The following is a 21881-nucleotide window of genomic DNA, read 5'->3' as shown; positions in this document are numbered from 1 at the left end:
TTTTAAGTTAATTTATGAAGTTACTCAAAGATCACAGAAACGAAATGGGTCATATATCATACTCAAACAACAACATTTAACACAAAAACACAAACATATTTGTATACCCTTGTATATATGCAACTATACATATATATAGTATAGGCATATAGCGATAACTGGACTAATACAATATATGGTTTGACATATAAAACCCACATTTTTGTTTATTTTTGTCTTCTTGGAATCATCAACGTCTGCGTGAAGCTGGCTCTTTTTGGGCGTTGAAGTAAACTGTTGCCACAGGTAAACCAAGATTGAGATGACCAGCGAACATTCGGGTGCTGAAATTGGCTCGCGAGGGAGGCTGCTGCACCATCAGACCCACCGGTGAGTTTTGCCGGAAGAGTACCAATATGTAACGGTGAATTCCCACCGGTGGTCTCGGTTCCATATATGGCAGTATCTCCTTTCCTGCAAAATTTTTACAAAAAGTTATATGAACATGCAAATGCAAGTCTGTATATCCCTTGTTTTTAACCTTTTTCGTGACTCGAACTGAAGATAATAATCAAACAATTGTTTCACTAGAGAACAAGTTTATATGTTTGTTTCGTATTGTACAAATATTTATGGCGTTTTTTATTCATTGTGTTTTGTCGTGTTTAAGGTTTTTATAAGATGACATGTGTGGGTTGTTTAGTTGATATACATCAATGTACACGTACGGACATTCACGAGGTGTTGGTTTTACAAGACACCACACGTCGTTATCGTGTGGCATAACTTGAAACCGGGGAAAAATTAAATAGTGACTCTTAACTTCAAAAACCAGCGGAAATTTCTCTGGAAATGTTAATGCAGGAAAGTGGTATTTGGCTATTGCCAAAATATAATATAAACAGAAGCAACCTATGAGAGAGTCATGCATATTTAGTTTTTTGGACCAATCAGTATCGTAATACGGGAACCATTTCATATCAAACTGAAAGCAACACGTTGCAAAGATAATATGTTTAAATGAACAAAAGAGGTTAGTGTACCGGGTTTTTCAATTAGATCTAAACACGTCATCCTGAACAGAATTAACCACTAATATATTTTTCTTAATGGCTTTCACACTAACGTCAACTACTCTCTCCGTTTTAGAATAACTAACATTTTAGAAAAAAAAAATATTATTGGTTGAGTTGTATGTAGTTTTTGTTGTTAACCTTTAATTGTTACAAAAAAATGTAATTTTTTATTTAAAAAACACTTTTTAAATATTTGTATACATTTAACATCAAATATTTTGAAACGAAATAAGTAATAAACGAGCAAAATTCTTTCCCTTTGTAGGGAAAAAACATAGCAAAGAATACTGAATACTGACTTAATTAAACAGAATCCTAAGAAATAGAGCCAAACAAGTAAATTCAAAAGTCGGAAACTAAGTTTTGAACTATATTCCTTTTTCTTACCTCTTGAGGGGATGGTGCCTCCGGGGATATCCACGACAATCCTGAAACATAAGAAAAAATTGTATTATATTTATACGTTTCTTCTTGTACATAAAAAATTTATAATTATTAGAAGAATAGGAAAAAATTTGATGTACGCAAGTTCAAAAACAAAACAAAAAAAAGGAGTGCATCACGCGTACGCACCAATGGACCCATTCTCTCATATTCGGCTCGCTCGGGCTAGGTGCGTCCGGGTCAGTCATCACCTGCATGCATCCAATATTTACAATCTACAATAATTTTTCAACTCATCTAACATCTCACCAATCGATCGAACACATCTAGCTCAAATAAGCAAACGATATTATTAATCTCAGCTAAACCGTGAGTAACTCATATTATTAATTATGCATTGAAAACACAGTGAAATTTATCTATGTATATTGAATACATCAACATCTATGTGAATGTATCAGCAAATTATGTATAAAGTAATGTATGCATGCATGTTCCTATAATAATCATCATGATCATGAAGAAGCATGTGAGCGTAATAGCGTATATGTATCCACAAAGATATGTTTGCAAGTGAGAGTTGACAAAAATAAAATGTTTGCAACTGAGATTGCACATAAGTGGATATAGAAGTGAGAAGATGAATATATAAAAACATACGAGAGTGTAAAGCTCATCGGCGTGGCCGGAGATGTTGACTTTAGGAGGGTTGACTGCAGCGGAGGGTTTGATCTCGCAGCCGTTAGTGATGTGTTTGGGGCCAAAGTAGACAGACATATTTGCGGTGGGGATAAACATGTCCAATACATCTCCGATCACTCTTCCTACCACCAAAGGATCAACCGAAGCTGCCATCGTTCCACGGAGAGAGAGAGAGAAGCGGAAAGAGAGAGAGAAAGAGAGAGATACTTTTATATTTTAAATAGAATCGTTGTCTTGTTTAGCGCATGTCCGAAATCTGATGGACATCTATGTAATCGTTTATATAGATTTTTTTGTTTTGTTTTTTACAAAAAGAAATATTTTAATAATTCCATCGACAAATACAATGAATTTGAACCATGATGCAGTCCATTTTATTTGTGATTTTTTACGCCGTCGAACTATTTTACACTTTAGATTGTTTTCTTCTTTTGCGTGTTTGCGTTTTATATGTAAAAATTCTTGTATTTATTTTCAGTTCTTACAAAATATCTGTTGAAAGCTGTCTGAATACATATTATATAATATAATATAATATATTGTTTTAAACAACGTGATATATGTCAAAACAAAACACAAATGTGATCGAATTAACTATAGAACATCCACCACCAAAAAAATATTAATAGCTTATCATAGTTATAGAATTTAAGAAATATTATATTCGGATTGCATTTCGTATATTTTCTTTGGTAACGTCTTAGTATTCTTATATTAATACTACTAATAATTATATGATAGAATATTTTGAACAACATGATGCGTTATTTTGGCTTTGATCGATACTTTTGCGGAATCGCGGAACGACGGGAAAGAATTTTGCAAAATGAAATAATCTATTTATTATTTGATTTGATTTTCTACAAAATAATTTTTTATGTATTTTTTGTAAGCAGAAACGCAGTTTGCATTTTTGTGTGTATTTTTCCATTTTACAGATTTTTGTTGATTGATAAAAAAACTTGCGGAATCGCGTTTAAAAACACAATTTCACCATTTCACCGGTTACCAATCAAAGTTTTTGTCATCAATGATAGGAAGATTACGAGACAATAATCCACTCGTGCCTTGTAATTTATGGTCACGCCCAGATTCGTCACTGTTATGCAAACCATCAAAATGAATGCTATATTTGATCCCAAAAAAAAACTAATAATAATGTTGAATTGATTTAGAATCAAAACAGTACACAAATATGCGTAAAACAATAAAATTAGATGCGTTAAGTACATATGTAATCTTTCAAACCTATAGTCTGGTGTTTCCGTGGAATTTATAAATTACAGTATTGGCTTGGTCGGATTAGTGTTTCCGGAGAATTTAGAAATTACAGTATAAGCGAAGGAAGAAACAAAAGGAAAAGGTTAAAAGAAGCTTTGGTCGGATTAGTGTAACCTACAGGCCATGCATAGGCCATTTCATACATCCAGAATTTTGACACGTGCCATATGTTGGTCTCAGCTGTTACCCACGATCCCTTTTGTTCATCCTGCCACGTGACACTATTTCTGCCGTCAGTTACGAGGATCACCCCTCACACATGGACGATCCTTGTGGCCCTCGTTTTGGTAAACTTATTTCTACTGGTGGTAACTCTTTTATAAACATATATAATAAAGGCCGGCCCATTTTTTATATTAAAAAAAAAAAATTTCATGTACATGTCCCTTTACAACATTTTGTCATGTATCTCACTGGTTAAATATTACAACCGTCGCTGTTAAAAATGAAACCCGACACCTAATTTAGGGTCGGTCTCATTATTTGTTCATTTTTAATGATAATAAACTCTATAAAACCAAAATATTTTCAGAAACATCTTCAATGATAACTCATTTTGAAACAGGCAACTAAAAAACGAAGTAAGCCACAGGCCCACACGATAACGGCAAGCAAATAATGAACAAGATTAAAAAGCCTGCATCAAGCCAGATCTGATATGCAAGCGTTGGGCTTTCATCATTAGGAGCCCAAATTTCGCAAAAAATTCCCGATCCAACATTTAGCCAGGTACTTGCTTGACTTTGAGATAGGACGCAATAATTAACCAGAACCATAGAGACCGTTTGACTTTGAGCAGATATATTTTTATCTGTAAAAAGTCGAATTTTGTTGGCTCTTCTTATCGATTGATATATAAAGTGTACGTGGTAATATATGTCAAAATGAAGATAATGATTATTATTATACAATCTATAGTTTAAAGTACAATTAGCAGTAATAATCAACAAAAGTTACATGGAATCTCCTCGTTTTTTTCAAACTGATCTTTTATCTCACAAACCATTTGACCCAAAAAAAAAAAACAACCATCTAGATTTATACTATTTAAACACTCAATAATGAAAACAAGACCCTTTTTTTAACACGACGGAAAATCACGAGGAGGAGGAAGCAGAGTCTGTGAAGGAAGAGGACCATCTTTAACGATAAATCCCATGGCCAATCCCCAAGAGGTATGTTGCTCGAGATGACAGTGAATAAACCAAACTCCTGGATTATCCGCATTGATCCTTATCGCCGCCCATCCTCCCGTCGGCACCGCGATCGTGTTCCTCTCCGGCGGATCCACCAAATTATACCTCGCCGGATCCTTCTCCGGGTCGAAATTCCCGAATCCTCTTCCCACGACGAAGAAATTGTGTCCGTGTACATGTAACGGATGGTTCTCGATGTTCAAAAAACTCGTCCCCTGAAACACGATCTCCAGCCTCGCTCCGAATTCCACCTCGAACAGCTTCGTCCCGAATTCGGCGTTCATGTTTTCCGTCACCGGATTCACTCCCGTGAAATCGAATCTGTTCCGCGGATTCTCCGGGAAATCGAGCGTGAATACTCCTTTGCTCTGTTTCTTAAAGTAGCTCTCTAGGATCGAGATCGGAGGTCGGACGAATGAGATGTTGTTCATCGACGCGAAGAAACTTTTCCCGTTGTAGCCGTCGCAGGTCCGATTCGACGGACAATCCTGGAGGTTGAGACTGATCGTGGTGATCACGCGCTTGTCGATCGCCGTCGGGACTTTGCACGGGTACTCCGTCGATCCAAGGCTCTTGATGCTCTCGGAGAATCTCGTCGCGAATTTCGTGTCCAGCATATCGGGGAGCACCGCGCGTGTCGACAACGTCGTCGTCAATCGCCGTCTGTTAACGTAATTAACCGATTTGTTTTTGCCGTTGTAACGGAGGAAGCCGACGGTGGTCGAGTTGTCGAAGGGGAAGACGGAAGTGACGTAAGGAGTTGCGGCGATGAGAAATTCGCCGCCGGAGCGCTGGTCGGTGCGGAGGAGGAGGGTGGTTGTTTGACCGGGAGCTATCATGATAGCTTTGGTATGAACCGGTTTGGTGTAAACCGCGTCGACCTCGACCACGGTTAGCGTGTGATTTGATACGGCGAAGAAGAGCTCGTTGTTTAGAGCTGCGTTGATTATGCGGAGGATGTATGTTTTTCCGGCGTCCACTGTCGCCGTAAAAGTATCTGCACACATGCAAGATTTTTAGTTTTATGCGGTGAGTGAGAAACCAAACGAATTGGACCGGATTTTGGAAAAGGTTTTAAACCATCGGTTAAGAGAAAAGAGTGTGTGACCACCTTTGGTAGAAGAACAAGGGTAAAGTGGGCCGGGAAGGCCATTAAGTGTGTAAGCGTCGGAAACTTTAGCTCCAGCTCCTGTTTTCATCATCTCCTTCTCTACCTTGTCCACATCATCATTCCACCATTCGCCTAACATATATCGTCCAAATTCACATCTCAATTCATAATTCTTCAAGATATTAACGTTCATGTTGATTATCTTGGTAATCATGTAAATGTAACGTGAACAAGCAGTTTCTATTATGACTAGTTTTATATAATCTAATTTGTACCGAGTATAATGGGAATTTCGGACTGGATGTGGCTGCCGGAGAAGGGATAAGGACGTCGTGGATAGATGATGAAGGCACCGTAGACGGAGGCTCGTTGCCATGAGTGATGAGCATGCCAAAGGAGTGTGCCTCTTTGATCCTCCACTTTGAATCGGTATGTGTATGATTGTTTCGATCTTATTGGACACTGCGTTATGTAAGCCGGTCCATCTGCCCAACCGGTCCGGTATTGCCTTAACCCATGCCTATAAGCGTACTCACATTATAAAGAATCAATTGATCATTAAACAAAATAATATTGTTAACAGTGGTTAAATTATAGAAATGCATGCATGAGTTTGTTACCAGTGAATAGTTGTATTGTGAGCAATCCGGTTAGTCACTTTGATTTCTACGGTGTCACCTTCGTGAACCACCACCGATGGCCCCGGATATTGTCCGTTCACCGTTAAAAGTTGCTTCGTATGGCACAATCGAGTTACCTTCTTCCATTCCACCTAAAATTCCTCCACAAAAAATCCAGAAAACAAAGAAGGTTACGATTTATCATATATAAAATTATGTTATATCATTCTACAATTGATAAAGATGTGAGTATAAGGAATAAATATGGTGCATATATATACAAATGCTGTATAATTTTGCCGCAGATACTTAATTATCATCAAAAATAAAGTTGTAGCAGTAAATAAAATGAATCTCAGTCTCCGTGAAATTTGCTTACATTAAAGTGAAATCGACGGGTGGTTGAAGCCGAAGAGTAAGGCAGAAGAGTTGCAAACATAAGCAAAGAGGTCGAAATCACTAGAATTCCGAAATTCTCCATTTTCTTCATGTAGAATAGTACTATTCTTTGTTTTTCTTAGCTTACACTTAGCTATGAATCTTGATTAAGTTTGTCAATGTGAAGATTCCTTTATATAGGATCAAACTGGGTTTCCTTTCTACTTTAAATATTATTTTATAAAAGTTTCTGTTGAAGTACCTATATTTTGAATTTTTTTGATTAAACCCCCCATAAGATGATTCTTTGCCCAAAAAAATGGTGGGATATTCTAATAATCACCGGTAAGTGAACGGACCTGTGTTTTATATATATTGAAGATTCTAAATCTCTCAGATATATTATATAGTCATCTGAACCTGACTCATCTCAGCCGGAGTTGATCATAATGCTATGTAAAATATAAATAAACTAGCCGTTTCCACTGATTTATTATCACTACGTACATACATATGGCATGCATGAAAATATAATTATTTTTAGATTCAAATATCTTTAGTTGAATATTTCGACTACATACAGTTTAAATATTTCTCCCCATCGACCCCTAAACCCACGTGAGACATCCCCAATGAACCATACTCATTTTACAAAAGCTAGCTCCCCACCTATGTTTAATATATTGATTTCTTTCTACAAGTACTGTTTGTTTATCTTCTCTGTCGATCTCGTCGTATCTCAGCTACCTGCTTGTGTTTTTGTAAAGCATCCAATCATTCTTTTGTTCACCAAACCTCACTCATTTAAAATGTATCTCTTCATCGATTTAACAACTTGCTCATTTATTAAATACCCTTCAACATTCCTCCCAACTTTTGTCAAATTTGAGTCTCTATTTAATAGTTGATTAAGATGACTAAGATTTGATTATTTTAGTCAGTGTCTTTTATCAAAATGTAGCACTAACCAGTTTCGATGAAAATGTATAGCGCCAACTAATCTAATCTAAATTTTAAATAAATACTAACACCAACTAAATCAACGTCAATACTTTTCGGTTAAATTGAGTAGAACTCAAAATAATTTAGTTAAAATGCTTAATATTTGGGTGAATTATATACCGGTACGTTGACATGAGAACTTTTTCCAATTATTGGAACAATAGTTAACCAAACGTGCTTAACGGTTGCGGGTGAAGGATTTTCAAAGATTCAGACTTCGATCGTTAAATACGCGGTCTTTGAGAATATTCGGTCACTATTTATAAATCGTCTTTGTAAGATTCTCGATTGGTAAATTTTTGAATGCCGAATATATGTTCTCAAGAGTTTGTTTTCCTATACTGTTCTTTAACCAAAAAAAAAAAAAAATTTCCTATATTGTTTCGTTTCTCTCCTTTACTCTAGGATCGGATTTGTTTTTTCTTTTCATTCATATGCCTCCTGCGAACTCTAATCCCTTTATAAATATATGTGACATACTGACATGTCACTAACGGATCCCTATCCTCTTTGGAATTGGACTTAACGTCGGTCACTTCATGTTTTTCTTTTTAGATTTCAGATATCCGGTCGCTTGAATATATTATATTCCCTTTAGGGTTTAAACTTTAAACGAACCTCTTATCCCATTCACTTTTTAATGGGACTGGCGGTCAATATATACCACTATAGAAACATTACAACGAACCGATGGTGGGACTTGGGACCTTCCTAATATCTAGAAAGAAATAACGAATGTTTCAATACTAACCTCAGCTCTCTTAGTTCTTGATCGATAGTAATACAATCTCATTAACAAAATAAATTTAAAGGACTTTTGCGATTTACCTATAGTATCATCTGATCTGACACTCCATAAGTGGTACACATTCTGAAAAAGAAGCCATGCATAAAATATGGGACGTAAAAAGTTAATGTCTACTTTAGTAGATATCAATTCAGGCTTTGTGCCTTTGTGCCTTTGTGCCTTTGTGGGGGGCTAAAGTTAAACCCACACATGTAAAATGCGCGTGTATATATATATCTATACATTTTTTTTTTTTTGACATCATAGATGTTTAAGCTTCATCTGAAAACCAATTTGTTACTCGGAAAAAATTATGAAAGTTTTTAACAAAAGAAAAAAGTTATGAAAGTTCGTTTGGTACATTGTATTTACCAATTTTTTTTTATGTCTTTTCATTTTTGAACGATGATAAAAATTCTTAATAAATTGTAGAAGTTTTGCAAAAAATGGTATAAAAATATAAGTCCACATTATTAGTTATTACTGTGATATAATGGGGAGTATGAAGGAATACCTTTTGAAGTCTTTTTAAAAGAAAATCATTGAAACTTTATGGTCGATAAAGTGATAGATCAATGGGTTGGTGCGAGCCATCTAATAGAACAAATAAGATGGGACTAAATTGCAAATTGTTGTAAGGTCTATGCGAAACATATATGAATACATTATACATATAACATACTACTATTGCATCCCTTTTTTTTTTTTTTGACCTCCTACTATTGCATCTCCTTTTGATTAAAATACGGAAGACAACTCTTCGATATTTCGAAACAGATGGCATGCAACCATATCACATGAATTTTTTGTATATGAATGACCCTATTGAACACAAAGTGAAAGTGTTTTGAACTCCAACGTTGTGAGTAAGTAATAAATCTTCAAATGGAGCTGCGGTATTTAGAAACACATATATATATATATATATGACTAATCCAACCCATTATATAAAAATAAACTATATTTCTATTCTTCGAACTACTAAAAAGGTTTGAAATTTGATATTTTTCTCGTCTTAATATACTATTTAAAGTTTTTTTTTTTTTAAGTTTGAAACTCATATTCTAGCTTACCGGTATTAGTCATAGACTCGTACATTCTGATGACATTTTAACATTTTGAAAAAATTTATTAAAAGTTCCAACAAAAAGACTGGTATTACTCAAGAGTTTTTGTGATGATTTTGCATGACGATATGAATCACATGAAACCCATTCTTCCTGGTAGTCATAATAAATTTGAAGTCAAATTTGTGGCATATTTATCAATTATCATAATCTAAAGCATAAAGTTAGACATTTCACTTTGAAAACACTAACATATTAATGAGTATTTTTAATAAATTATACAAAAGACAATGTAGCGCATATATAATTGCATACCAAATTGGAATTTATAAACTTTAGCCTGGAAACTTCTATTCACCTTTGAAGTTCCTTATTGAGGCTATGGTTTGGGGTTGGTGGGTAAGCTCCTAAGAGCTCACTTTATTCGATCATAACATTTCCAGACCAATGATTTAAGTAATTAAATAATTTTGTTTCGTCGTTATGAGATTAGGCCAATAATTATAACATTCCCTTTGGATATCATATTACACCAATAATATAACAATACAATTTACATTTTCACATCATGGACTAATAAATATTTGTAGATTCTTTAGCTTAGTCTTCGTCAGAAGGCCAACTAACACAGCATTAATCTGCTAATCAATTAATTACTTTTATTTATTCGTAAGAAGCCGAGTATAAAGGACCCAAAATCCCGGTTCAAGCTGAACCGGATCGTCCACAGCCACACAAACTGGCACTACTGATTACTGAAGCAAATTGAATCGATAAAATGAATTTCAAAATATCAGTTCAAAAAAGAAAGTAGAAAAAAGAAAAAAACATACATGGAGATAGATGTTTTTATATAATATTCTCATTCTCATCCCCAAACTATTAAATACAACAAATCAAACCCAACCACGTAGATAGATGTGGAAGAAGGGAGAAGAAAATGGGGAAACCAATTTTTTCATCAGAAAACTTTTGCCACAAGAAAAAAAGAAGGAAAAATTAAAACTTTTTTTAAGAATTATGAAGAGAAGCAACTCTATCCGTAAGCTCTGCAACTGTCTCATCATCTTCTTCCTCAGCTATGGTGTCCTGCAAAACAGAGAGAACAGAACAGAACAGTACTTAAACTCCATCTTCATTTTCCTTTCATAATCCTCTGATTTTTACTTTCTTTACCAATAACTAACTACTTAACTAACCTCTTTGTCGGTTTTAGATTGGACACCGATGCATTTAGATCCACTTATGCTCGCGCTCTTCATGAGGTTACGAGCACTGTAACCTCCTCCATTGTCTGCTTCCTCAGATTCCAAGGTTGAAGCCACAGCAGCTGCTGCTCTTCGCTCAACATCACTGCTTTCTTCTGCAGATTCACCATTCGGAGCAGGAACTCTCTCTCTGCAACAGACAATCACAGCCAAGCACAATGCTTTCAGAGAGAGAGAGAGAAAGAAACGAGATATAGAGAGAGAGATTATGTGAAAGACAATACCTTGGCAACGAAGCATGATGTCTGTGAAGTGCAGTACTTCTTCCTCCTCCTGCTGCTCCTGGTTTACCTTGATTTTCTTCAAGATGAGCAAATTGCCTCTTAAATCGATCAACCCCACTGCGTAAACAACAATATATTTATTAACTTTTTGTTTTTAAGATTTACAGTTTCTGAGCTGTTTAATTAGCTTACCTAGGGTACATGAAGCTAAGCTGATCACCACCGCGAAGGTATTCCTCCAACATCTGAGGATGATATTCCAATATCTAATGTTTTTTTTTTCCAAAGATAAGGGATTGTTAGAATCAATGAAGAGCAGATAAAAAAACTAGACAAAGATAAAGATGAGTAGAAGGCTTTTTATGTTACCTCTCGGTAAATTAATTCTCTGACATCATCTTTTGTTAACTTCTTTCTCTCAAAATCAAATTCAAGCTTTGAAATTGGCTGCGTTGATGGTTCACGCTCTGAATTTGACAGACCACTGAAGTATGGATCAGCTAGTGCCTGTAAATAAAGAAATTAAAGCAATGAACATAAGAGCTTTAATTAAGGAAAATAAAGCAAATTTTACGTTTCTCTTACATCTTCAGCTGATGCACGATCTTTTGGATCAAAGGCAAGCAAGCGTTCAAGAAGGCGGAGAGCCAAAGGATCAGCTTTAGGGAACTTATGAGAGAAAGGGACTTGCTGTTTTTTCCTCATGCTACTAAGATATCTCCTCGCCTTTTCATTTCTAATCTGTCAATTTTCAAGGTTGCAAAAATTCATTACAGGAAATAACTCAGCTCTCGAACGATGGAACGGATCTGCTACAGAAAATTCGAACAGATTCTTTCAACTAATTGAGTGACTAACCCTTGCTATCGACTCAGGCGGTGGAGTGCCAAGAAAATCAGTCATGAGATCCAATTGGTGCACCACGTTTTTCCCGGGAAACAAAGGCTTACCCAAAAGCATTTCCGCAAAAATGCAACCGACACTCCAGATATCAATCGCAGGAGTATACTGGAATACGAAAAAAACATAACTTAGCATGATGAGAATATGAGATGGTCACATTGAACCACAAAACAATATCTTTCAAAACCGAAAACGAGAAGGCGTTTCTTGTGATACAGAGTGGTAACAAAAAAAAGTTGGCCTCAGTGAAAAAGAATTTTACTTTGGAGAAAAAAGATCCACAGAGTTCAGGGGCACGATACCACCGAGTAGCTACATAATCCTACAAAATACATTAAAGGAATGAGTTCAGAAACACTGAAAGAGTTAGAGAAAAGCGAGTGAGCAATTATGTTGTTTTTCAGATTTTTCGAATTAGTTGACTCACAGTCCAGAATATAGCGGTCGGGGCGTCGTTAAAAGAAACACGAGCGAGCCCAAAATCACATATCTTCAATTTGCAATCAGCATTAGCTAGAATGTTCTTTGGTTTCAAATCCCGATGAAACACATTAGCTGAAAGCAGGAACCCTCAAGTGTATTAATAAATCTAAAAAGACGATTAGGGGTCGAACGAGGACAATGTGTAAAAACAAGAAAACTAACCTGCGTGAACATATTTCAGACCACGGAGAAGCTGGTACAAGAAAAACTGATAATGCTCGGGAGTTAAATCATCGTTCGCCTTGATCACTTGATGGAGATCAGATTCCATCAACTCGAACACGACATAAATATCACGGAATTCTCTGCGAGAAGGAGGTAGCATGATGTGTTTAATCTCCACGACATCTGGATGACGAAGCAACCGAAGCAATTTGATCTCTCTCAAGATCCTAGTTGCATCAGAGACATGCTCAAACACATCGTTAATCTTCTTGATCGCCACTCTTTCTCCAGTGTGAGAGTCTACAGCAGAAGCCACGACACCATAGCTTCCTTTTCCAACGACTTCTTGAATCTGGTATCTGTTTGCTTCTCCATACTCTGTGAAGAATTCAGTTTCCTGCACACCCTGAAGGAATTTTTACTCATGATTCTATGAGATTGACCAAATTGATGGACAAAAACTCACATTGCATACTTTTGTGGAACACATAACATTAAGACAGCCAAAAAACAAGTCTCTCAAATCTTAGTTACCAAAATAGACCATATTGCATCAAATTTAATCAGAACCAAATGAACCATCTCGACATTTACCAATGAAACAATCAATCATCACACAAAAAAAAAAAAAGACAAATTAGAATGAGAAGGAGAAGAGGAAAGGTACCTTCTTGTGAGGATCCATGATTAAGTGATTTCGTTTAGGGACCTTAATAAGCTTTAGCCCAGAAAAATCGAGATCTTCAGTAATAATAAGGTCGTTCAAATCTCCGGCGTTACCCGATTGATCGGGATTAGAGAAAGTAGAAGAATTGAGAATGGGTTTGTGATTATTGGAGGAGGAAGAAGAAGAAGAAGAAGAAGGATGTCGCTGAAAAAGCCATCGACGAACACCGTCGACGAGATTCCCACCACCACCCATCAACCACTACTAGATTAGAAAGAAAAACAAAAGATTAGTAATTTACGAAATTGGGTATCCGAATTTTCTCTCAGCCAAACAATTCTCGTCAAATCAGCATATTTCTCGGCGCGTCTCTCGATTTTGTCCTTCGGAGATGGAGACCATGTTCTTCTCCTCTCTCCTATTTTTCTTTTCTTTAATTATTAGTATTATTTTTAAATGTTTTTTTCATGCTCTGATATTTTTCCCCTAATTGATTAGAGAGAGAGTGAGAGAGAGTGAGAGAGAGTGGGGAGGGGAAGAAGAAAATGTGTATATTTATATTCTAAGTAATTCGACGACCCCGGTTTGAATATATATCGGTTTATCCTAACCGGATTCGGTTTTTGATGTGGCCGTGCGAACATGCATTTGTTATTGTAGTATATGGGCTTTGTAGTGGCACATACAAAGTGTGTTTCCTTTTTCTTCGTTTTGTCTGAAATCAACGAAATATTTTCCTTCAGTCAAAGTGTTAAAAAAAAAGAGTTTTGTTTTCCAACCAAAATAGTTAATATTACGGATTAAAATCACTAGACAAGGTTCAAATTAAAGATGCAACATATATACAAACCGAACTGATAAAATTCTAGATAGTTAAAGTGACTATTAAAAACCTTTTCTTGTTCCAAATCGGGAAATTCCAAAGAAATCAAACGGCGTGAAGACCGGCACTGCCTTGTTCCATAACCGTGTTGATGATGTCCATCATTTTCCATCATGAGCTGAGCAAGAGTCTGTCGTGATTTGAGCAAATTAATCTTTATAGATGAATCTAAGAATCATGTGTAATCAAAGTTTCTCTTTTGGCAGTGAGCAAGCATTCGTTTCTTGAGATGTACATTAACACCAATTTTGTAGATATCTTTCTCTCCGTCCTTTAGGTGAATGTCCTTCTCTTAAGGAACTCGACCACTATTTGATACAATATAAGTCGCCTAGGAACTCATAATTTTTTAGAAGCTTTAAGAGTTTTTTTTTTTAAATCTGTCTCTACTAAAAAATGTAAGGTGTGGAGATAGAGAGACAGAAAGTAAGAAGCTAAAAAATGTAAGGTGTGTATATATAGTCTGTCTCTACTACATTATATGTTGTTGTTTTTGTGAAGGTCCAGCCTCAATCTTATGCATGCATAAATGAAACTTGAGATGTTATGAATAATGTTATGTCTTATCACAACTTATTCCCTTAAGATAATTACTTCGCTTATAATCAGACCATAACCACTTCTCCTTCTTCTTGGCAGTTAGTTTTGACTCCTGCAATTTTCTTTTAATAAGCTTCTAGCAACCCTACAATATCTCACTTCTCTACTCAGTGTTTTGATAGGACTTGGAAGAGATAGAGATACGAATAATTAATTTATACAAGGAATGAAGAAGCTTCTCGGCTGATTCGTCCTCCCATTTTGTTATGATAAGATAAACACTAACAATGAATAAAAATTAGAAATTTACATTAAATGTCTACTAAAATATACTACTATTGCGTCATTGTGTGTAGTCTTCCATCGAATTCTTTTTTTTTTTCCTTTAATTGTCAACGCCTTCTAGACATTTTTAGAGAGAGAGAGAGAAAGAAAACTGATTGGTGGATAGGGTGGCCCCTGCTGATGCGTGGCTGGCGTCTAATGGCCATTTGGAAACGCAAGTGAGTTTCTAATTTAATTTTTTTCTGTGGATAATAATAGCCTCGCGTCTATTCCACGCGCCTTGGTCAAACAAGTCAAACCCCCCTTTTCTTGCCCACTATTGCACTATTTGCATCACCACATAAGTTTCTTTTAAAATATTTAATGACATTAATTTGGAAGCTAAACTCTTAATAGTTATATTTTTAATGACATTAAGTTGGATTTCTCAAACAAAAAATGTGTATTTACTTAGCGAAGAAAGCATCTTGTTTTTTTTTTTCTTTCTATATGTAATTTTAATAGTTTCATTACGATATGTCATGGGAGGATAATGCACAAAAGTGGTGAACGAAGCATTTTAATAGTCTAAAGACAACTTTTGTTTAAATAAAATCCCAGATAAGCGATGGAATACTGAATATGGAAAGCACGATCATAAATAATTCTGCGAATTTACTATTTTTTTTTCAACAAAATGTACAGTCAGTCATATAGAAAACAAATTAAAACGATCTGAATAATATTTTCTCGTAAAAAAAATTAACTAGATAACTTTTTGAATTGCTTTATTATCTCTGATTGGTTGTGTAAGATAGATCAGCCTCCATTTGATTTCAACAAGAAAAGTAGAAAATAAAAGTAAAACAATTTTTTTTTTCTCTTACAAAACTCATGATAAAAAGAGACCAATTTTGTTTTGCTTTTTGAATTTTGCCTATTTTTTTGTTACAATTATGTTTTCTTTATTCTATCTCCAGTTGACAATTCTCTTAATTTTCTTACGAGTCACACTCTTGTAAATGATGTCTCTTTGTGGTGAAATGTAATTTTTTTTTATAACGGAAATGCAATTTTTTTCCTATATTACAAAATTGTGTTTTTTTTTTGTTCACGGCCAATCACGATGAGAAAAGATGTGGAATGAAAAAAAAAGGAAATGCTTTTCCACGTTTTTTTTTATTTCATGTAACAACAACAGTAGAAAAAAAAAAGTAGCAAAAAGCAAAACAAAATTCAAAGCTCTCCAGCTCAAAATCCACTCTCTAGTATCTACTCCTCTGATTTACGTTAGTTTTTAGCTGATTTTTGTCGGACTTTAGAAGATAGAAATTGTGGATTTTCTCAAGAGAGAAGCGAAGGAAGGGGCTTTCTTTACTCGCTGAAAGCTCGAAAATTCATCTATCTCTGTTATTGGGTTTGATCTGCTTTTGAAATCCGGAGAAAAAGTATTCTGGGTATTTGCTCGAAATTGAAATCTGATATTTCTCGAGGCTTTGAGAGTCTTGGTTGATTTGGATTCAAAGATTCTTCTGCTGCAGTCATTAGGCTTTGACGAGCCGTTGATCTGGACGGAGTTCCGGATCTCCGGGTCGTGTTTGCGAGGAATTGGGAGGTTTTAGCACAAAGTTGTCTCTTTCGTTATCTGGATTCGAGGGATGGAGAAGTTTACGGGCCGATGTTCGCTGCTCTAACATTCGGAGCATGAAGATGAACATGAAGAAATTTCTAAAAAAGCTTCGTATCGTGCCGAATCAACGAGAAGACGGCGAAGGATCAATCTCAAACAGGAGCAATAAGTCGAGTGATGCAGAACCATCTCCTTCAGATTCAACGAGGTCTCTCGATACCCATAATAACCCAGAATCCAAACCCTTCTCGGGTTTATCAAATTGGTTAAGCTCTGTTGCTCAAAGAAAAAGCCCTAGTCCAACAACTTCTTCCAATGCCAATCATAGCACAGGGGATGAAGCAACCATGGAACAAGGTGCTCCCGTTGGCTCAGAATCCGTGATGCAAGATTTGGGTTCTAGTAATTCCAAGGATCCGGAGGTTGAAGAAGAGTATCAGATACAGTTGGCTCTAGAGCTAAGTGCTAAGGAAGATCCTGAAGCTGCTCAAATTGAGGCTATAAAGCAGTTCACTTTAGGTTCTTGTCCTCCCGCTCCCGATAATTCTCCAGCGGAACTCATGGCATATAGATACTGGGTAAGTTTTTTGGCTCATCGCTACTAGAAATGGAAACAGTTCTGAACTTATCATTGCCATCCTTGACTTTCTGTTAGAAAGTGATAGATCGTGCTAGAAACATGAATTGATTAGTTGATTGTTCACTGTAGATTTCCAGTGATTTGTGTTATAATACGTGAATACACCCCGAAACATTTCGTCCCTATTAACTCTCTTTCGACTCCTCTAACCAATTTTATATCATCTGGAATGTTTACGGGTTTGCAGAATTATAACTGTCTTGGCTATGATGACAAGATCGTGGATGGTTTCTATGACCTGAGTGGAGTTATGAACGAATCTTCCTTAGAAAAGATACCTCCCTTAGTTGATCTCCAGGGTACACTTGTGTCAGATGGTGTATCTTGGGAAGCTGTTCTAGTGAACAGAAGCGAAGATTCTAATCTGTTGAGACTTGAACAGATGGCTCTTGACATTGCAGCTAAATCAAAGTCAGTGTCTTCTTCTGGCTTTGTGAACAATGAATTGGTAAGGAAACTGGCGATTTTAGTAGGAGATTACATGGGTGGACCAGTCGTGGATCCAGATAGCACGTTAAGAGCTTGGTGGAGTCTGAGCTACAGTTTAAAAGCAACCCTCTGTAGCATGGTTTTGCCCTTGGGTTCTCTAACTATTGGGCTGGCTCGTCATCGTGCCTTGTTGTTCAAAGTATGTACCCTGCTCTCTCTTACTTTTGCATTATGTGAAAGTTAGCGTAAGAGGGGCATTTGTTTCATTATCTAATGACGGTGGAAGCTTCTTGCTAGTTTGGTGCTATGTTCAGTTGAATCTTTGTGCTAAAGTCCCTGGTTTGTATGACTTTATGCATATTACATACAAAGCTTATTGCACCTCTAAAATGCAGTGTGGTGTTTTGTCTCTTCTTTCTTATGAGACTTTGTAGGTTTTGTGTGATAGTGTCGGCATTCCTTGTCGAGTTGTCAAAGGACAGCAATATACCGGTTCAGATGATGTGGCAATGAACTCCATTAAGACTGATGATGGCAGGTGACTTTCAAAATAAAAATAAAATTGTTATGTACAGTATCTATATTCAACAATTTCTCTATCATTTGTAGAGGAAAATGTGTGTGTTTATTTATATACGTAGAAATAGCGTCGGTGCATATGGACTTGGGTGTGTATTATAGCTAACTCGGATCTCTGGAAAGGTCAAACTAATACAGAGGCTAGATACTATGAACGTTCTTGATCTATGCAACACACCACTGAGAACTGAAAGCAGGATTAGGCTTGTTTCGTGCTTGTATTGTGATTATTTCTGCTGCAGTTGCTGTTTACAGTCGCAAAGTAATTTCCTTAATGAATGCAAATGTGAACTTCAGGGAGTACATTGTTGATCTCATGGGAGATCCAGGCACGCTTATCCCCGCTGATGCAGCTGGACTACAAATGGACTATGATGATTCTGTCTACTCTGCTAGTCCTAGAGACGTTGATTCATCTCGTGTAGCCTCTTCCAGCAGTGGGGTCGAGAGCTCATTTGAAGAGAACCCAGAATCTTGGTCAGCGGAACATCGCTCTAGGACCAAGGGTTCCCGGGAGGAAAAGCAATCTGAAGGTGGAGGGGATCTCATGATTCGTCCAAATATTTTTAGGGAAGTTGTGGGGAGTCAAAAGGCTCCATTTCAACAACTTTCTAGCAAGCCCACTTATCCCTTTACCCATGCCAGATCACCCTCTTGGACTGAAGGTGTTAGCTCTCCAGCTGGACGCAGGATGAAAGTCAAAGATGTTTCACAATATATGATCGATGCTGCCAAAGAGAATCCACAACTAGCTCAGAAGCTTCATGATGTGTTACTTGAAAGTGGAGTTGTTGCACCTCGAAATTTATTCTCGGAAGTTTATTCAGAGTCAATGGAGGCAACAGTTGATATTAAATCTGTGGCTGAATCCAGTGAGGAGAAAGGGAAAGATTTTGGAACAATTCAACAAGGAAGAAACCAGAGTAATCTTGGTCCTGTGAGGTTTTTGCCTCCACTCCCAAGACCGCAAGCTAAAGCAAATAGTACTCATGACCTACGTGAACATTCAGGACCTGGTCATTTATCTGATTCATCGCATTCTGAAACATCTACTGATTATCCCAGGAATGTTCCTGCTGCGGTAGCAGCAGCGGCTGTTGTTGCATCTTCCATGGTTGTTGCTGCCGCCAAGTCAGCAAACTCGGAAACCTCCACCTTAGAACTTTCTGCTGCAGCTGCTGCTGCAGTTGTGGCGACAGCTGCAGCAGTGAGCAGGCAGCTTGAACTAGATTCAAATAGCAATGGGGATGCTGGTTCTGGTGGGCTTCACGGTCCAAATTCAGGAGGAGAAAGAATATCCGACAGATCGACTGGCAATGAAAGTTCAAAATCTGATGCTGCAATCGATGATGTGGCTGAATGCGAGATTTTGTGGGAGGAAATTACTGTGGCGGAGCGTATCGGACTGGGTACTGACTTATGCTCTACTATACGTTTTAGTGTACCTAGTGCTACAACGAATAACTATTTTAGATTTACCTTTCTTTATCCAGGATCATACGGAGAGGTGTATAGGGGAGATTGGCATGGAACTGTGAGTATCTCTCATTTGTTTCGCTTAATACAGTAGCAATGTAACTCTGTTCATAAGTTTAAGCTTACTAATTGGCTGACGGCTAAATTTCCTTATTATTTCAATAACGAAGAAACTCTTGATTTGGTAGGCAGTGGCTGTCAAGAAGTTCATTGACCAAGATATTACCGGAGAGGCACTGGAGGAATTCAGAAGTGAGGTACAAGCCTTACTTCTCTGGAAACTCTGGTACCCTTACAAGTTTCAAACTTTAACCGCTAAGTGACAGATTTGTAACATTGCATTGTTCTATGCATTCAATTCGATGCAAGGTCCGGATGATGAGAAGGCTCAGACATCCTAACATTGTTCTCTTTATGGGAGCTGTAACCCGCCCACCAAACCTCTCAATTGTTACAGAATTTCTTCCTAGGTATTGCTATGATCCTTCATGATTAAATTGCTTTCACGCTATATGAATGGCATATCTTTAATGATAACTTTCCCTGTCCCATCCATTGGTGAGCAGAGGGCAAACTCTTCAGTCTTTTTTCAGTGTGTACTTTCCTTGGATCTTTACTTTACAGCTTTTCCCAAATTTGAAAAAAAATAAAAATTTGCTTGTGCAGAGGTAGCTTGTATAGGTTAATCCACAGGTCTAATAACCAATTAGATGAGCGAAAGCGTCTGAGGATGGCTCTTGATGCTGTATTATTACTCATTTCTCTTCCACTCCTTTTACCTCTACCGCCAATTTGTATCTATTTGATTGTTTCTTATAGAAAATTTCCAACCTTTGTAGGCTCGTGGAATGAATTATTTACACAGCTGTAATCCGGTAATTGTCCATCGTGATCTTAAATCTCCAAACCTTCTAGTTGACAAAAACTGGGTTGTCAAGGTCAGTAATTCTTCCACTCCAATTCTATTCCTCTCCGACCAAAGATTATGTTATTATGTGATCATATCTCAAATGGCTTGCATATTTCTCAGGTGTGCGATTTCGGGTTGTCTAGAATGAAACTAAGTACATACCTCTCGTCAAAGTCAACAGCAGGCACGGTAAGCTGCTAAAAGAAATTCACTAGTTCATCAAACCGAGGAACAGATTTTTCTTTTTCTCTTGTGGTTTAATCTTGAACAGCCTGATGTCTTTTCATTGATCTAAGCTAGGTTTGATTTAGTGTTTGCTAATTGCAGGCTGAATGGATGGCTCCAGAAGTGCTTAGAAACGAACCCGCGGATGAAAAGTACGGTTTTTTTTTTCTTTTCAATCAAAGCTCTTGACCCAAATAAACATGATACTGGTTATCATTTCTCATGTGATGTTCCGTTTTAAGAACCAGATCCATAATGTGAAAAACAGGTGTGATGTGTACAGCTATGGAGTGATTCTGTGGGAACTCTTTACGTTACAGCAACCATGGGGAAAGATGAACCCAATGCAAGTTGTTGGCGCGGTTGGGTTTCAACATCGACGGCTTGAAATCCCTGATTTTGTGGATCCTGGAATTGCAGATATCATCAGGAAATGTTGGCAGACGTAAGTGTTAAAGAACGTTGATTCTAAATTGAAGATATCACACTTTGCTTTCTTTCTTAATGAATCAAATGGTTATTTTATTTGATTTTTGTAAGGGATCCAAGGTTAAGACCAAGTTTTGCAGAGATCATGGCTTCTCTAAAGCAGATACAGAAACCTATAATGAGTCCAAACATTCAGAGAGCAGTTCCCAGTTCTTCTTCATTGATCACTGAGCAGGAACAATAATAGAGTTGAAGAAGACGACTATATGGTGGGATTATTCTTTGCATGTTTTGTTGTGGTGTGCTGTTCATGTGTAATTTCCCTCATGTTTTTGCTTACAAACTGTAAAAAAAAAAATGAATTCAAAAAAAGAAAAAAAATGTGAGGAAAAAGAAAATTATTTTGTCAATGGTAAAACATTGAGAATCATTTCTCTGATATACAAAATTCAAAAGAATTGATCATTTACGTTCTTAGGAACAAAAGAACCATTACCATGGCTTACACTTTACAAGATACTTCACTGTTCTGTTTTTTCTTGACATCTAAAATATATCTGTCCTATAAACCCCAAATTGTTAT

General features: G+C 36.7%; 4 protein-coding genes across 9 annotated transcripts; 1 reads left to right on the top strand and 3 right to left on the bottom strand.

The window, feature by feature from the left end:
• Window positions 1-31: 31 nt before the first annotated feature.
• Window positions 32-2414, bottom strand: LOC18993097 (protein MOTHER of FT and TFL1). The gene is made up of 4 exons (XM_006416577.2): window positions 2100-2414; window positions 1629-1690; window positions 1443-1483; window positions 32-453 (listed from the first exon to the last, which is right to left on the bottom strand). The coding sequence occupies exons 1-4, from the start codon at window positions 2292-2294 to the stop codon at window positions 230-232; spliced, it is 522 nt and encodes a 173-aa protein (XP_006416640.1). The 5' UTR covers window positions 2295-2414; the 3' UTR covers window positions 32-229.
• Window positions 2415-4460: 2046 nt separating this feature from the next.
• Window positions 4461-6859, bottom strand: LOC18993096 (laccase-1). Its single transcript, XM_006416576.2, has 5 exons — window positions 6729-6859; window positions 6350-6501; window positions 6005-6249; window positions 5730-5861; window positions 4461-5615 (listed from the first exon to the last, which is right to left on the bottom strand). The coding sequence occupies exons 1-5, from the start codon at window positions 6837-6839 to the stop codon at window positions 4504-4506; spliced, it is 1752 nt and encodes a 583-aa protein (XP_006416639.1). The 5' UTR covers window positions 6840-6859; the 3' UTR covers window positions 4461-4503.
• A 3535-nt stretch (window positions 6860-10394) lies between these two features.
• On the bottom strand, window positions 10395-13794 carry LOC18993095 (mitogen-activated protein kinase 8). 2 transcript variants are annotated; one of them, XM_024153090.1, is made up of 11 exons: window positions 13294-13794; window positions 12624-13023; window positions 12406-12533; window positions 12241-12300; window positions 11934-12083; window positions 11661-11816; window positions 11445-11582; window positions 11268-11341; window positions 11076-11192; window positions 10783-10981; window positions 10395-10672 (listed from the first exon to the last, which is right to left on the bottom strand). In XM_024153090.1, the coding sequence occupies exons 1-11, from the start codon at window positions 13546-13548 to the stop codon at window positions 10595-10597; spliced, it is 1755 nt and encodes a 584-aa protein (XP_024008858.1). In that variant the 5' UTR covers window positions 13549-13794; the 3' UTR covers window positions 10395-10594. The 2 variants fall into 2 exon arrangements, with proteins under 2 accessions (XP_024008858.1, XP_006416638.1); XM_006416575.2 differs by having other exon boundaries at window positions 12624-13032; window positions 13294-13792.
• A 2410-nt stretch (window positions 13795-16204) lies between these two features.
• Window positions 16205-21728, top strand: LOC18993094 (probable serine/threonine-protein kinase SIS8). Of its 5 annotated transcripts, XM_024152065.1 has the most exons (14): window positions 16205-17188; window positions 17438-17878; window positions 18114-18217; window positions 18556-18633; window positions 18667-19667; window positions 19752-19792; window positions 19923-19991; window positions 20104-20204; window positions 20401-20479; window positions 20574-20672; window positions 20765-20833; window positions 20972-21021; window positions 21138-21314; window positions 21410-21728. In XM_024152065.1, exons 1-14 carry the CDS (start codon window positions 16685-16687, stop codon window positions 21540-21542), a joined length of 2946 nt encoding a protein of 981 aa, XP_024007833.1. In that variant the 5' UTR covers window positions 16205-16684; the 3' UTR covers window positions 21543-21728. The 5 variants fall into 5 exon arrangements, 2 of the variants coding, with proteins under 2 accessions (XP_024007833.1, XP_006416637.1); XR_002897966.1 differs by having other exon boundaries at window positions 18556-19667; window positions 20956-21021; window positions 21410-21572; XM_006416574.2 differs by having other exon boundaries at window positions 18556-19667.
• Window positions 21729-21881: the final 153 nt, after the last annotated feature.

This window comes from Eutrema salsugineum, unplaced genomic scaffold (assembly GCF_000478725.1).
Source record: "Eutrema salsugineum unplaced genomic scaffold, Eutsalg1_0 scaffold_5, whole genome shotgun sequence".
In the NCBI taxonomy this organism is placed as follows: Eukaryota; Viridiplantae; Streptophyta; class Magnoliopsida; order Brassicales; family Brassicaceae; genus Eutrema; species Eutrema salsugineum.
This window is presented reverse-complemented; position numbering and strand designations above follow the sequence as displayed.

Coding starts and splice junctions, on each gene's coding strand:
- LOC18993097 (XM_006416577.2), bottom strand. CDS start 2,294: ATGGCAGCTTCGGTTGATCCTTTGGTGGTAGGAAGAGTGATCGGAGAT. Junction 1,691..2,099: donor CCGATGAGCTTTACACTCTC/GTATGTTTTTAT, acceptor GGATGCATGCAG/GTGATGACTGACCCGGACGC. Junction 454..1,442: donor AGGCACCATCCCCTCAAGAG/GTAAGAAAAAGG, acceptor AAAATTTTGCAG/GAAAGGAGATACTGCCATAT.
- LOC18993096 (XM_006416576.2), bottom strand. CDS start 6,839: ATGAAGAAAATGGAGAATTTCGGAATTCTAGTGATTTCGACCTCTTTG. Junction 6,250..6,349: donor CACAATACAACTATTCACTG/GTAACAAACTCA, acceptor GTACGCTTATAG/GCATGGGTTAAGGCAATACC. Junction 5,616..5,729: donor CCCTTGTTCTTCTACCAAAG/GTGGTCACACAC, acceptor GCATGTGTGCAG/ATACTTTTACGGCGACAGTG.
- LOC18993095 (XM_006416575.2), bottom strand. CDS start 13,548: ATGGGTGGTGGTGGGAATCTCGTCGACGGTGTTCGTCGATGGCTTTTT. Junction 13,033..13,293: donor TCATGGATCCTCACAAGAAG/GTACCTTTCCTC, acceptor AAATTCCTTCAG/GGTGTGCAGGAAACTGAATT. Junction 10,673..10,782: donor AATCTAAAACCGACAAAGAG/GTTAGTTAAGTA, acceptor TCTGTTTTGCAG/GACACCATAGCTGAGGAAGA.
- LOC18993094 (XM_006416574.2), top strand. CDS start 16,685: ATGAAGATGAACATGAAGAAATTTCTAAAAAAGCTTCGTATCGTGCCG. Junction 17,189..17,437: donor TCATGGCATATAGATACTGG/GTAAGTTTTTTG, acceptor ACGGGTTTGCAG/AATTATAACTGTCTTGGCTA. Junction 20,673..20,764: donor ACAAAAACTGGGTTGTCAAG/GTCAGTAATTCT, acceptor CATATTTCTCAG/GTGTGCGATTTCGGGTTGTC.